General features: G+C 49.5%; 2 protein-coding genes across 3 annotated transcripts; one reads left to right on the forward strand and one right to left on the reverse strand.

The window, feature by feature from the left end:
- Window positions 1–714: 714 nt before the first annotated feature.
- RNASEH2A (ribonuclease H2 subunit A) lies at window positions 715–9,984 on the reverse strand. 2 transcript variants are annotated; one of them, XM_036762969.1, is made up of 10 exons: window positions 9,777–9,984; window positions 9,031–9,340; window positions 7,046–7,361; window positions 6,587–6,658; window positions 6,355–6,481; window positions 4,947–5,034; window positions 4,727–4,864; window positions 4,512–4,599; window positions 1,244–1,367; window positions 715–994 (listed from the first exon to the last, which is right to left on the reverse strand). In XM_036762969.1, exons 3-10 carry the CDS (start codon window positions 7,170–7,172, stop codon window positions 835–837), a joined length of 924 nt encoding a protein of 307 aa, XP_036618864.1. In that variant the 5' UTR covers window positions 7,173–7,361; window positions 9,031–9,340; window positions 9,777–9,984; the 3' UTR covers window positions 715–834. The 2 variants fall into 2 exon arrangements, with proteins under 2 accessions (XP_036618864.1, XP_036618874.1); XM_036762979.1 differs by lacking the exon at window positions 9,777–9,984 and having other exon boundaries at window positions 9,065–9,340.
- Window positions 9,985–10,219: 235 nt separating this feature from the next.
- Window positions 10,220–13,342, forward strand: PRDX2 (peroxiredoxin 2). Its single transcript, XM_036763005.1, has 6 exons — window positions 10,220–10,366; window positions 11,053–11,157; window positions 11,317–11,470; window positions 12,161–12,283; window positions 12,757–12,887; window positions 13,067–13,342. The coding sequence occupies exons 2-6, from the start codon at window positions 11,055–11,057 to the stop codon at window positions 13,150–13,152; spliced, it is 597 nt and encodes a 198-aa protein (XP_036618900.1). The 5' UTR covers window positions 10,220–10,366; window positions 11,053–11,054; the 3' UTR covers window positions 13,153–13,342.
- The last annotated feature ends 457 nt before the right edge of the window (window positions 13,343–13,799 follow it).

The following is a 13,799-nucleotide window of genomic DNA, read 5'->3' on the forward strand; positions in this document are numbered from 1 at the left end:
CCTTGGGTACGGCCTTTTGACTGAGTCCAAGTTTTGCAGAACATATCCTTTTATTAAGGGGATTTGTTCTGTGAAGCTTGGATTCAGTCAAAGGGCCACACTTGAGGACCTAGAGGGCCACATATGGCCTCGAGGCTACAGATTCCTCACCCCTGGAGTAGGGAGACTCCAATTAGGAGGCTGTTGAAGAAGCCGTGGCCATGAGTGGAGAGAGCTTGGTGGTTTTCCTAAAGCACGTTGGATGATGTGACCCCCTACTCAATAAACTCCAAAGATGCCCTGTCTCCCCAGGATGAAACATGAAGTCCTATGTACAGCATTTCAGGTTCTCCATAACCTGAATCATTCCTAGCTTTCCAGGCTTCTTACGCTTAATTCTTTACTCCCCTTCACATACTTTAGGGTTCAATGATACTGACTTACTTGCTACTCCTTATACACACGATACCCCATTCTCATGTGCATGCCTTTACAATGCTGTCTCCCATGCCTGAATACTCTCCAGTGAATAGGGTACTAGACCTGGAGTCAGGAAGACCTGTTCAAATCCAGTCTCAGATCCCTTTTTGGGGACAGCCCTAGAAAGGCTGCCTAAAGCATGGAAGCCACATCAAAGTTTGAGTGGCTATGATTTCACATGTGATGTAGCCAGGCTCAAGTATCCTTCCCTACCCGCTCCATCCACCCCCTGAATCCAGACAACAGACACCTCACTGCTATTCCTGAGATTTTATTACGAATTAACAGGAAGGGGAGTAGAGAGACGCAAAGCAACAGTCCTTCCCATCTCTGCCAGACCCTGCCACTGCCCTCCACCAACTTCCTCAACAATTTCTATAGGTCAGCAACTGTCTCCAACCCCCTCTCGTGGAAGAACCGGTGAGACTGTCGTTCTGTGGGAGCTTGTGCACGGGCAAAATACGACAGAAGGGAGGGGGTGCCAGAACCCTTGCCAGCAGCTGGTGGACCTCCTGACTCTTCCTCTGAGTCTTCCCTGCATGGGGGAGGAACATACCATGGTGAAGGCCAAGGCACAAGCCACAGTGATTCCTACCACTCCCACCCTAGCCTTCTCCCCAACCCTCCACCAATTCCTGGTCCCAAATGGCCTCTTGCCACCTGCTCTGTCTCCAAGGCCAAATCCCCAGGACTGGGATTCTCCCCAGGAGCAGGCAAGTGCTAAGGTCAACGTATTGCCAGCTGGTCCCTTTATTCCTCCCCAACGGGGCTCAGGGTCACCCACCAGCGCACGGGCACAGCACGTCCATCCAAGATGATCTGAGCAGTGCTCCAGCTAAAGCGGACGAACTGGGGAAAGCCAAAGACAGGGTCCAAGCACTGGTTCAGCCATTCCTTGGTCTTGGGGTCTGGGGAAGAAGGAGGGTCACAAGTGAAGGGCCACAGCTGGGCAGGTCAGAACCAGATGGAGCAGATCTTGGGATCTGGAGGACCAAGATTCCAGGGTCCATTGACACATATACCCTAAGTCCCACCTTGAGCCCTACTATGTGCTTCAATTCCCTAATCTGTGGTTTCACTGCTGAGAAAAAATGTGGTGCATGAGCCAATTGGTATTCTCAGGTATGCCACCAGCTCACTATGTGTCCCTGGGCAAACTCCAACCTCTGCCTAGGACAATTCCTTCATATGTAGAAGGGCCTTGGACTAGATGGTTTCTAGGATCTCTGCTAACTCTAGAATTTGGGATTCACAGTACAGTAGAAGGAGCAGCTCCTGGCAGTCAACCATGGCTGCTCCTGGAGATACTCTACCCCTTTAATCCTGCTCTTTCTGGCTTCCCTTTCCATCTGTCTAACTATTCTTCAGTGTCCTTTACTGGATGACCATCCGGTGTCTGCTCCCTAATCAATTAATCATTGAGCCTTTTTAAAAGTACTTTCTACATTTTACATACAGCGGATACAGAGAGAAAAAAGAAAACAGAGCCTGCCCCCAAGGAGCTTACATTCTAGCCAGTGAAAATAGCACGTACCTATATACCTACAGACGACACATAGAGGAATAACAGCTAGCAATTATATAGTATTTTAAAGTTCCCAAAGTGCTTTCCACGTCGTCTCTTTGTAGCCTCAACAATAACCCTGTGAAGTAGGTGCCCTTATAGTCTATACCATTTTACAAATGGGGAAACTGAGGTTCAAATAGGCAGCTTACCAGAATCACACAGCAAGTAAGTATCTAAAGCAGGATTTGAACTTTGGTCTTTTTAACTCCAAGTCCAGGTTTTTTTGAGTTTTGTTTTTTTTTGGAGGGGGAAGGCAAAGCAATTGAGGTTAAGTGGCTTGCCCAAGGTCACACAGCTAGTAAGTGTGAAGTGTCTGAGGCCAAATTTGAACTCAGGTCCTCCTGACTTCAGGGCCAGTGCTCTATTCACTGTGCCACCTAGCTGCCCCTAAGGCCAGGGTTCTATCTGAAGTGCCACCTAGTTGCCTTTACAGGCATAGCTGAGACAGTTACCTGTCCCTACAAGGTGATTTTCAGGGGAAGGCGCCAGTGGCTGGGAGGACATCGAGAAAAGTTCTCAGCATCTGAGCTCAGCCCTGAATGAAATGAGGGGCTGGGATTCTGACAGATGAAGGATGAGGAAGGAGCACATTACAGAAGCAAGGCGCAGCTGGTGAAAATGCAGGATGGCCAGATATGGAGTACTGGGCACAAGAAACAGTGAGAAGGGTTGATCTGCCTGCACCAAAGAGTATACAGAGGGGAATGCTTTGCAGAAAGAAAGGAAAGGACAGGTGAGAACAGGACTGTAAAAGGTTCTGAACGTCAAGCAGAGGAGTTCGTAGCTAATCCTGGAAGTAATAGGGAGCCATTGGGGTTTAATAGGTAGGAGAGTGACAGGGTCAGATCTGTACTTTAAGAAAGTCAGTTTGACAGCTGTGTACAGGCTAGACTGGAGAGGGCGGACATGAGGCAGGATACCAATGAGAAATCTGCTGCCACTGATCCAGCAGTTCAGATGAGAGCTGATGAGGGCCTGAACTAAGCGGGGTTGGGAGTCAGTGAAGACAAGGAAGTAGGGAGAAGAGATTCTGTGGAGGAAGAAATGAGATCTGAAAACTAAATGAGCAGGTAGGGGAATTGAAAGTGAGGAGGCTGGGGTGATGATCCTGCAAGGTTCTGTCCCTCTTCTCTTGATACTTTCTGGCAGATTTTATCAGTTCCCAAGGGCTCAATTAGCATCAATCATTGTCGATTATCATCTTTCATCTAACTCCCAAATCTGGGCCTGGAGTCAGGAAGACCCAAGTTCAAATCCAGACTCAGACACAGACTAGTAAGATGGCCCTGGACAAGTCCCTTGGCCTCTCTCTGTCAGTTTCCTCAGCCATAAAATAGGGATGAATATAATAGCACCTACCTCCCAGGGTTGTTGTAAGGATTAAATGAAATGGTATTTGTAAAGTGCATTGCAATCTATCAGTGTTAGCTATATACCCAGTCCTAATCTCTCCCGTTTCATATCACCAACTGCTAGCTGGTGAACTCCACCACCACTGCCCCAACCATCCTCTGCCTCCCACACGTCCACAAAAAATTCATCATCTTCCCCACTCCCTATCTCCAAAACTTTGTTTTTTAAATTTCTGATGGGGACCCACCATCCTTCTACTAGCTCAGATTCATAGCATCAGCCTTCCTCAGCTCTCTTCCCTCTCTCCCATGCCCCACATCTAACCCTTGGTACTACTGTTGATCCTGTCTCCACAACATCTCCTACACCTGTCTTGCCTCTTCTCTAGTCACATGGCTACCACCCTCATCACATTTCCCCTGAACTACCAGAACAGCTTCCTAACTGCTCCTTTGGTTTCCAATCTACTTTCTTCAATTCACCTTCCGAACAACTGCCAAAAAGCCTTTGGTGGATCTCTAGTGACTCTAGGGTAAAAAATAAAACCTGCCATTTAGAGCCATTTCACAGTTTGGATTCAATCAAAAGTCTGCATTTGAGGGCCTAGAGGGCCACATGTGGCCTTGAGGCTGCAGGTTCATTCTCTAGCTTCCTTTAAGGCTCCTACAGGAAGTCTTCCCTGATCTCATGTTGCACCCTCCCAATGTAAACTCAAAAGAAAGAAAAAGGAAATGTTTCGTTTTTGTCTTTGTCTCTCCAGCACCTAGCACGGTGCAAGGAACACAGTTTAATTGTTTAATAAATGCTGGTTGAGTTGCATTGAGCACTGGTTTGGGAATCAGGTAATCTTTGGGCTCCAATCTCAGTACCCCATTTATTCTCTGGGTGATTTTGGAGAAGTCCCTTAATTTCTCTGGGACTCAGTTTTGTATCTATAAAATGATGGCATCGGATGGACAATATGATCTCCGTGTTTATTTCCACCTTTAGCAGGGAGTTCTCAGACTTTGTCTCATGCCCCCTTGTGGCCATATTGCAAGCGGTCCCCTCTTTAACCCAATCTTGGCTTCACAGGGAAAGGGTGAGGGAAGGAGCAAGGGGAGAAGGCCATCGGTTTGACTGAGACACTCACCATTAGGATAGCCAGACCCATAATCCATTTTCAGGTCTCCAAGGTCTTCCAGAAACTTCCATCTCTTCACGACATGGTCCCGAGCAACCTGGAGGGGTAGACTAGGCAAAGGTGGGTATGGGGCCAAGGGCAGGTTGGTACATCTCTCTTGTCGGTATGTAATAGGCACTTATCTGGGTCTGGGGAGTCTGGACAAGAGGGTGGGGGGGACTGACCTTGGCACAAATGCTGGCAGCGCTGACCACAGGGAAGAGGGAGTCAGCCTTGGGTCGAACAGTCACCTTGACATCTGGAAACCTCTCCTGAAGTTTTTGCTGGTACTTGTCAGCTGGCCCCACTGTGTCCACAAACACCTGCAGAAACCAGGGGATGAGGGTCAGAGTCAGGGAAGCCCCAAGCAACCCAACTTTCCCTACCGTTATAGGTGCCACTAACCTGAGTGACCCTCACACCCTCGTCCAGAGCCAGCTGTACCAAGGCCATGGCAGTGTCGTGAGAAAGGGAGTTCAGGTTATACTTGGCCCTACAAGGAAATACAGAGATGTGCTCAGACCCTACAGGATCCCAGCTCTTATTAAGGGGCAATTAAGTATCCTTATGAAGGATACTTATTTTAAGGATTCCCACCGCCTAACAAAAGCCTGATATGATTTTGCCTTTCCAATGCTGAGTCTTGAAACTTCATAGGATTTACAGCTGGAAAGGACTTTAGACATCAGTCAATTACCTCACTCTTTTAGCAGTGGGAGAAACTGAGTCCCAGAAAGGGGAAAGGAACGTGTTCAAAGTCACACAGCTAGTCAGTGGGGGAAAAGAGGAAGCAATATCATGGAGTGAATAGGGTACTGAAATTGGAAGCAGGAAGATAGGGGTTCAAATTCTGCCTCTGAGCAATTAGTTAAGAGTTCTCTGAATCTCACTTTACTTATCTGTAAAATGAGCAAGCCTCTGAGTTCTCTTCCAGCTCCAAATCTGTGACCCTAAGATTCAAACTCAGGTCTTTTGGAGACTTTACTGTATTTCAAAGGCTATTGAGGAAGAAGGACTAAATGAGACGAGTGTGAGCCACTTGGGAGTGGACAAAGAACTGGGTTCAAATCTCACCTTAGAAACTTTATAGCTTATGTTTTGCATGACTTCACATGAATAATCTATATCAGTTTGCTTGCCTTCTAAAGGATCAGGGAGAAGGAGAGAGGGAGAGAATCTGGAACTCAAAATTTTAAAAAACGAATGTTGAAAAAATTTTACATGTAATTGAGAAATATTTAATGAAATAAAAATATATTGGGGAAACTTCATAGCTGTGTGACCATGCATACATAGGCATTTAACCTCTCTGTGTCTCATCTGGGGGCAGCTAGGTGGGCACTGGAGTCAAGAGGACCTGAGGAATCAAATTCCACCTCAGACACTAGCTGTTCCGACCCTAGGCGAGTCACTTAACCCCCATTGCCTTCACATACAAAAAAAGTTTTTTCATCTGTAAAATGAAGGAACTTGATAAAGGCCTCTATGATCCCTTCCAGCTCTGAACCAATAATCCTGAATTGTGTAGAGGTAAAGTTAGGGTCAATCTAAAGAAGCATTTTCTAACAATTAGAGCTATACAAAAGGGAAATGGGCTTACTCGGGCAGGGTTAAGTAGATTTTATCCTACTTGAAGTTGATAAATAAAGGATGATAAGCATGGAGGGCATGTTGGGTGAGATATGTATTGGGTTAGAAGATGATCCCCCAGATCCCTTTCCAGCTCTGAGACCCTGTGCCCTGAAATCTAGTGTTCTTACCCAAGCAGAGCTGCCCAAGAGTCAGTTTGCGCCCACCCACAAACAGCCCTCACCGCCTCTGCATGCTGGTAGAGATGAGGTTTGGGGACAGAATGTCCAAGGCCCAGCCCACAAAGTCCCGGGCCTGATCCAGCTTCCTGAAGAGTCTCTCCCTCTCCGCCTCCGATAGGGTCTTCGAGTCTGTGTGTGTGTGGGAAAGGGAAGAAATGCAAAGAGGAGAGGCTTGGTCACAGAGGCACAATCCTGTCCCCGCCCCTGCCCCCACGCCATCAGTGCAGGACTCACCTGCTACCTTCAAGGCCTCCAGGTCCCCCAATTTGGACAAGGGGCAAAAGCAGATGCCGTAGACCATGGGGCCTGGCAAAAGGGGATAGTTAGAATCAGATGCCTCCGGTCCCCGGATCTTGCCTCCCCCAGCCCAGAGCCTACTCTCCAACCACGACCAACCCCGTAGCAATCCTTCAGTCCAACTGCTCTACAACCAGGGCCCATCTCCTGGCAATTTGCCACTCGTCAGCAGTGCCCACCCTGGGGCAACCCCCAACCCCTCTGCAAACCGCCCCCAGCCCGAAGCCCACCTCTCCTACAACTGATGCATCCCACAGCCCCGGTGCAATACCCCCTAGCTCGAAGTCCAACCTTCCAGCAACCTAAGTACCCACCCCAGGGCGACCCCCCAGCCCAGACGCAATCCTCCCCCCTTCTCCCCCCGCACGCAGGCTCTAGTTCCGACCCCACTCCCACCCAGAACAGGCCCCCGGCCGGCCTCATCGATGCCCAGGCAGCAGTCCTTGGTGCGGCACAGCTCCGGCACTGGCGAGCTCAGACGGCAGCTGCCAGTGTTGTCCCGCTCAAAGTCCCCTAGATCCATGCCCGCAGCAAACCAACAAGTCTCGGACACTGGCCGGGAGATCCTGCAAGCGCGCGGGTCTAGGCGGGCTCCCCGCCCCCGGAAACTTCCAAGCCAATCCTGAAGTTGCAGTTCGCCCTCGTAGCTTTCTGGGAGTTGTAGTTCATAGACAAGAACGCCACCTAGTCGCGAGTCCTAGAATTTCAGGAGCTGGAATAGAGTTCAAAAACCATCTGCTCCAAACTCTCCTTTTAAGCATGACCCTCCCTTCCGTCATCATCCACCTGTTATCTATCTACAATGCTTTTTGACTGATTACTGACTAACCGAAGATCTCTACTGCCAAGAAGTAAGTTCCCTTTAATTCCCTTAAACAGGCACTGCCCTGTTTAAAAAGTTCCAGAGGCTCTCTATTGCTTCTGTTACAAAATACCAATTTCTTTGTAATTTAAAGCCCTTCACAACCTGACATCTACCTTTCCAAGCTTTTTAACACTTTGTGGACAGCCAGCCAAACTGGCTTATTTTCTTTTATCCCTCACACATGACCTATCCTATCTCCCCTGACTTTACACAGCCCTGAAATGCAGTCTTTCCTCACCTTCACTTCTTAGAATCTTTAGCTTCAAAATTCAGCTCAAACACCATCTGCTACATGAGATCCTGCCAGATCCCCTAACTCTGCTAGGGATTTCCACCCCCTCTCCAGTGAATTAATCTTGTATAAACTTTTTATATACATACATACATGTATATATACACATATGTTATATATGTGTATATATATATTATACACACTTTTTTCCCTCCAGTAGACTATAAGATTCTTGAGAACAGGGTCTTTCATTTTTGTTTGCATTTTCAATTTCCACTTAATAAATGTTTATTGACTGAGTAATCAATCATTCATTGGATTGATCTAGTCCAACCTTCTCATTTTACAGGTGGGGAAATTGACAACCAGAAAGGGGAAAGGACCTGCCCAATAGCACAGAGCTATTAAATGCAGCCAGGATTATAACCTGGTTCTTTCAGCTGAGTCTCAGGGGCAGCTAGGTACACAAGTAGAGTGGATAGAGTCAGGAAGACTCATCTCTGTGAGTTCAAAACTGGCCTCAGATACTTTCTAATTGTGTGACTCAGGGCAAGTCACTTAACTCTGCTTCAGTTTCCTCATCTGTAAAATTAACTGGAGAAGGAAATGTAAATGTAAAACCACTCCAGTATCTTTGCCAGGAAAACCCCAAATAGGATCACAAAGAGTTGGACGTGACTGAAATGACTCAACAACAACGGACTAGTGTTGTTTTCATTGTATCAGACTTCTCTCTCCATGCCTCCAGAACAATAATAGCTGTAAGAACTACTATTTGGAGGCCTTACCGGGAACTAAGGAAAAATCTAAGGTAGCGCCACTAGAGTCAGGCCATCTCAGCAAACACTATCTTCTCCATTTCTGCTGCCTCAGAGCACTAGGGCCCTCTCCTAGTAGATTAGGCCCTGCTTCCATCAAACCAGGGTCTGCATCCTGAGGCCCAAGCTGGTAGGCTTCCCTCAGGTCGATTCTTCCTTGACCCAGCAGCTGTGGCATGTAGTGGGTGTGGCTATGCATCTTCCTGGACCTGCTGGAGTGGCTTTACAGCAAGGTTTAAAATTACCTTTAATAACAATAGTAATAATAGAGATGATCCCATACTGATCTTCAAAGCATTCAGGGTGGGGTAGGCCTCAGGGGAAAAACTGAACCAGGCATGCAGCAAATAGACAAGGGTGATATCAACCCAGGAGTCCCCAGCACCAGGGCCTCTACCAGGGCCTGCTGTTCCCCTCCCCCTTAGGATACCCCTTTTCTAAGTTCATATCTTTCTCTCTTCCTTACCCAAAACCCAACTGGGATGGTAAGGTACACATACAAGGCCTCAAGCCTCCTTGAGTTTTCTATCTTCCTTTCTCCTTCTCTGGGTTCAGGTATTTGCTCACTGTGTGTCCTCAGGTCCTCCAATCACACTGGCCTGGTGAGCAGCTAGGACAGTTGTTGTGACTGCAGGGCTGGCGCTGCACGAGGCTGTCCTTGTCCAGGAACACAGGCCCTGCAGATGCCCCTACCACATCCCGACTCCGCTCTTGAACTCCCAGGAGACACTGGCAGGTCCACGGGCCCCAGGGGCCCAGTGGCAATTCTTCTGGTTCTGGGGTAAGAAAAGACTGGTCAACCAGGGAGCCTGAGCCTGAGTTTCCTTTCCTAACCGAAATTTCCAGTCTTGAAAGGGATACATCCCAATATGCCAAGCCTCTTAACAATATTTGTTGAATTGAGTAATAGGACCCAGGCAGGAATCCGGGCAGATTTCTTTGTGGGGGTGGTACGTGTATGTGTGTGTGCTCGAGTGTGGGGAGAGTTGTAAATCTTTGCTAAGTGACAGGGGGGAGGGGTATGATTTCGGAGCCAGTGTACTGTATAAGTGTGTCTGAGCTTCCTTGGCCTTAAAACTGAGCTACCTTCAGCACCCTCCCTGCGCCTGTGCCACCAATGGAAGATTGCTTGAGTTACAGCTCACTGATGTGTAGCATCTGGGGAGATCAAGTCTGGAGGCTCTGGGGGTCAAGCGAATCTCCACTCTTTACCCAATTCTCTCTCCCAAGAATCCCCGGAGCCTTGCTCTCCGAAATAGTGATAGTCTGGGCCTAGGCAGGTTGGGGGCCGGGCCAGAAGGAAGAGCAGAAGCAATCTCAGCTGCAGTCTGGCCATCCACGGCCACCGCCTCCTTTATTCAGTAGTCCCCTTAACCGCTGTTAGTCGCAGGTCCAAGCACTCTCCCGACTCTCCGTTATCCGAGCTGCTTGTCTGCAGGGTCAGGCGAGGGGAGGGGACAAGGGGGAAGGAAGAGGTCGGTGGCTCCCGCCCCTTCAGCTTCGGAGTATTCAGGCTTCTCGCCCCTACCCCACACCCCCTACAGCGCATCAGTAGGCCCGCCCAGGCGTGTCGCGTCCGCCCCCAGGCTCGCTCCCATACGTCCCTGCCAACTCCTCCTCCTCCTCTTCCCCCCCTGGCCCCCCCCCCCCCCCACGGTTTGACTCTAGGTGGTACAGGCCGCGGATAAAAGGCGCGGGCGGCGGCCTCTCGCATCATACTTTTGGTTTCCCCACTGTTAGTGTTGCGGTCTGGGAGCACGCGCTGCCTGTCTTTGTAGGCTTGGAGCCCGCCCTCCTTGCAGGTACAGTACGGTGCAGTGCGGCACAGTGCGGTAAGGTACAATACGATACTGCTCAACCTGGGCCGCTCCAGATCTAGGCTAGGGGAGTGGGAAGCAATGGAGGCAGCCTGCGATTCCCTTTCTTCCAGGCAGATTCTGTTCTATCCTGGTCTGCGACTCTCCCGGCTCTTCCCCCAGCACGGAGCAAGAAACGTTCCCCACCCCCTCCCCCCATCCCTGCCTTTGTTCGTTATGGGCTACTGAGCCCAGGTGAATTCTCCACCTGTCCCCCACTCAGCAGGGAAACTGAGCCTTGAGAGGAATCGGCATCTCTTTGTTCCTGCTCTTGAGGCCTAACTCAGCCTGATTGTGGGTCTTGGGAGGAGGTGAAAGAGCCTACAGCCTGTGCCCGGGTGCCCAGACCTGTTTCCCTGCTGGGGTGGGGGCAGCGCGGAGGAGGCAGAAGGGCTGGGTCTGAATTGCCCTTTTTCCTGTGGAGCTAGCTTAATCTGGCCCGTGTGCCTAAATCTCTATGTTAGGCCCTTGGGGGGAGGGATGGGGGGCTGCATGTGACCATCTTTGTCTGACCCACGTGCCCAGTCTGGCCTCGGGAAGAGGGGGAGGGGAGGTGGTGCTGGGTTGCACAGCCGGGGGAAATACGAATCAGGTGACCTGGTTGACCCTAAGGGGAAAATCCTCTCTTCCAGTCATGGCCTCTGGAAATGCTCACATTGGAAAACCGGCCCCTGACTTCCATACCACTGCTGTGGTCGATGGAGCTTTCAAGGAGGTGAAGCTCTCGGACTATAAAGGTGAGAGATAACAGCCTTAAAGGTCAGAGACACTGGGACCTTCCTCTTTTCTAGAGGATGGAAGTATGGGTATGAGGAGATGATCCTAGCACCTGGAGAGTGGTGGGGGGAAGGGGCCCTAGCACCTGTTAATCACTCCTTTTGTTCTTACTGCTTTAGGGAAGTATCTGGTCCTATTTTTCTATCCACTGGACTTCACCTTTGTATGCCCTACTGAGATCATCGCCTTCAGTGATCGGGTGTCTGATTTTCATCAGCTGGGCTGCGAAGTCCTTGGTGTGTCTGTGGATTCCCAGTTCACTCACCTGGCCTGGTATGATTCTGGCTAGGAGGAGGAGGAGGAGGATGGGGAAGAAACCCTGCCCTATCTGACTTTCTGCTTCTCCCACCATCCACAGTGAGCACTGGAAGCATCGTTGGCTGGCACCTCCTTTTCTTAGCTAGGGAATATTCTGTGCCCCTGTAACTACTCTTGTTGGGATGAAAGGTTTCTCACAACTGAGTTGCCAGGGGTCCCTTTGTGGTAATTAGAAGACATTTCATTCAGCCCCCATCATGTTAAAAGGAAAAAAAAAACAGACCTAGAGAGGTTAAGAGTAATAGCTACTGATCCACCAAGTACCAGAGCTGGCATTTGAACTCAGGTCTTCAGACTTTAGGTCCCGCTGTTGATTGCTTCAACCATATCAGGCAGCACTTTCTGTACCATCTTCCTCAGAAATAGAGAACTGCATCATCCACCTCCTGCCTTACCACTCCCTCCTGGGTGTGGTAGGTTTAGGCTTTGACAGCTGGGGCTGTGCCAACCCTTTATCACCTACTCTGGCCTCTTTGGGCTGACCTTATCTACTACCCAGGCCCCTGGGGGGAGGGGAGGAGCAGTCTCTGAGCTAAGTTGAAGGCTGTTTTCTTTAGACACTGGGAAAGTAGCCCCTGATTGGGAGGAGGGGGGCTCCATGGTGATAAGTAACTTGGAAACTTCTTTCTCAACCTCCCTAAAAAGGATCAACACCCCTCGAAAAGAGGGTGGCCTGGGTCCTTTGAAAATCCCCCTGCTGGCAGATGTAACCAGAAACCTAGCTCGAGATTACGGGGTGCTGAAGGAGGATGAAGGCATTGCTTACAGGTATGGCTGGGGGACCGTCTGTAAGTATGTCCTTCTCTGTCCCTGATCATCACCAATTTAGGAGTCACCACTCTGGTTCTTGGTTTTTGCACCCTGACTTTTATAGCCATGAAAACAAACCATCTTTGGACTATGTAGAAACAGCAGGGAGTTGGAAGGTTTTAGAAATAGAAGAGACCCTGGAGGTTATGTTGTCAGATCTCATTTTGCAGGAGCAAAAACTGAGGCTGAGAGGTGTGAAAGGACTTGCATAAAATCACATAAGTACTAAGTCCAGAGCCAGGATTCAGGCTTGGTGGGGAAGGGCATAGAATATTAGGAGCCAAACACTTCCCCAAAAGAAGGTAAGTCTCAACTCTTACAGATATGGCAGAAGAATGGGTTTGGAATTAAACCCAGTCTTCTTTCTACTGAGCCCAGGCCTGGGTGGCTTCCAGGGTCTCACACCAGTCCCTCTCTATTTATTTACCCAGAGGCCTCTTTATCATCGATGCTAAGGGCATTGTCCGGCAAATCACCGTCAATGACCTGCCTGTAGGGCGCTCGGTGGATGAGGCTTTGCGATTAGTGCAAGCATTCCAATACACAGATGAGCACGGAGAAGGTGAGCCTGCCTTATTCCCCATCCTACCCCACTCCTAGTTGTGTGTGTGTGTTTTATACTTCCTAGCTGGCTACCCAATGGACCAAGACTTGAGTGGTCTCCTTCTGGCTTTGGACAAAGGGCTGGGATACCCGTCTCCTCCCCCTTACCACTTTTGTTTCCTTTTTTTCCTCTCCCAGTATGCCCAGCAGGCTGGAAGCCTGGAGGAGACACTATCAAGCCCAATGTGGAAGACAGCAAGGAGTATTTCTCTAAGAACAACTAGGCAAGCAATGTTGCTGCTTTCTTTGCTCCGGTGGCAAACCTCAATATGATGAAGGAGGCTTCTGCCCCTCTTGGGTAGTGGCCCTTGCCCCAAATCTCCTCTTGATCTCTTTTCCCCCTTATGGAGGGGGCAGGTATGGGAGAGGAGGAAGGGGCCTATGTCTAATAAACCTGTGGGAAACTCAAACTTAGTATCGTGAGTCTCTCTTGCAGCTGGGCTCTGAATTCTCTATTCCTTAGCTTAGCGCACGATTCAATCTATAAGCCGTTTTGCACTTCTGTGGGCCTGAAAGTATGCCTAGGTGCCTGAGGAAAAGGGAGTTTACAATCTGTTATCCTTATCTGGGTACCCTCATCTTTTTCTGCCATCCTGACCCAGTGGGTAGCTAACCCATGTGACTAAAGAAAGGCAGGGCTTTTAGACATCCGACTTATGCAGCTCTTACATTTTGCCACCAGAGGGTAGCCTTACCTCAAGCTCCCACAGCTAAGGAGGGACCGGGGAAAACTGGCAGAGCTTGGGGAGGGAGATTTGGGAGAGGAATGTTTGTGATCTTGGGAGCCTTGGGTTGTGGACTTGCAGAAAAACCGAGGGGGGCAGAGAACTCCTTGACCCGGGCAGCATATATCTAACTGGGACCATCAGTT

Source organism: Trichosurus vulpecula, chromosome 1 (genome assembly GCF_011100635.1).
Source record: "Trichosurus vulpecula isolate mTriVul1 chromosome 1, mTriVul1.pri, whole genome shotgun sequence".
NCBI lineage: Eukaryota > Metazoa > Chordata > Mammalia > Diprotodontia > Phalangeridae > Trichosurus > Trichosurus vulpecula.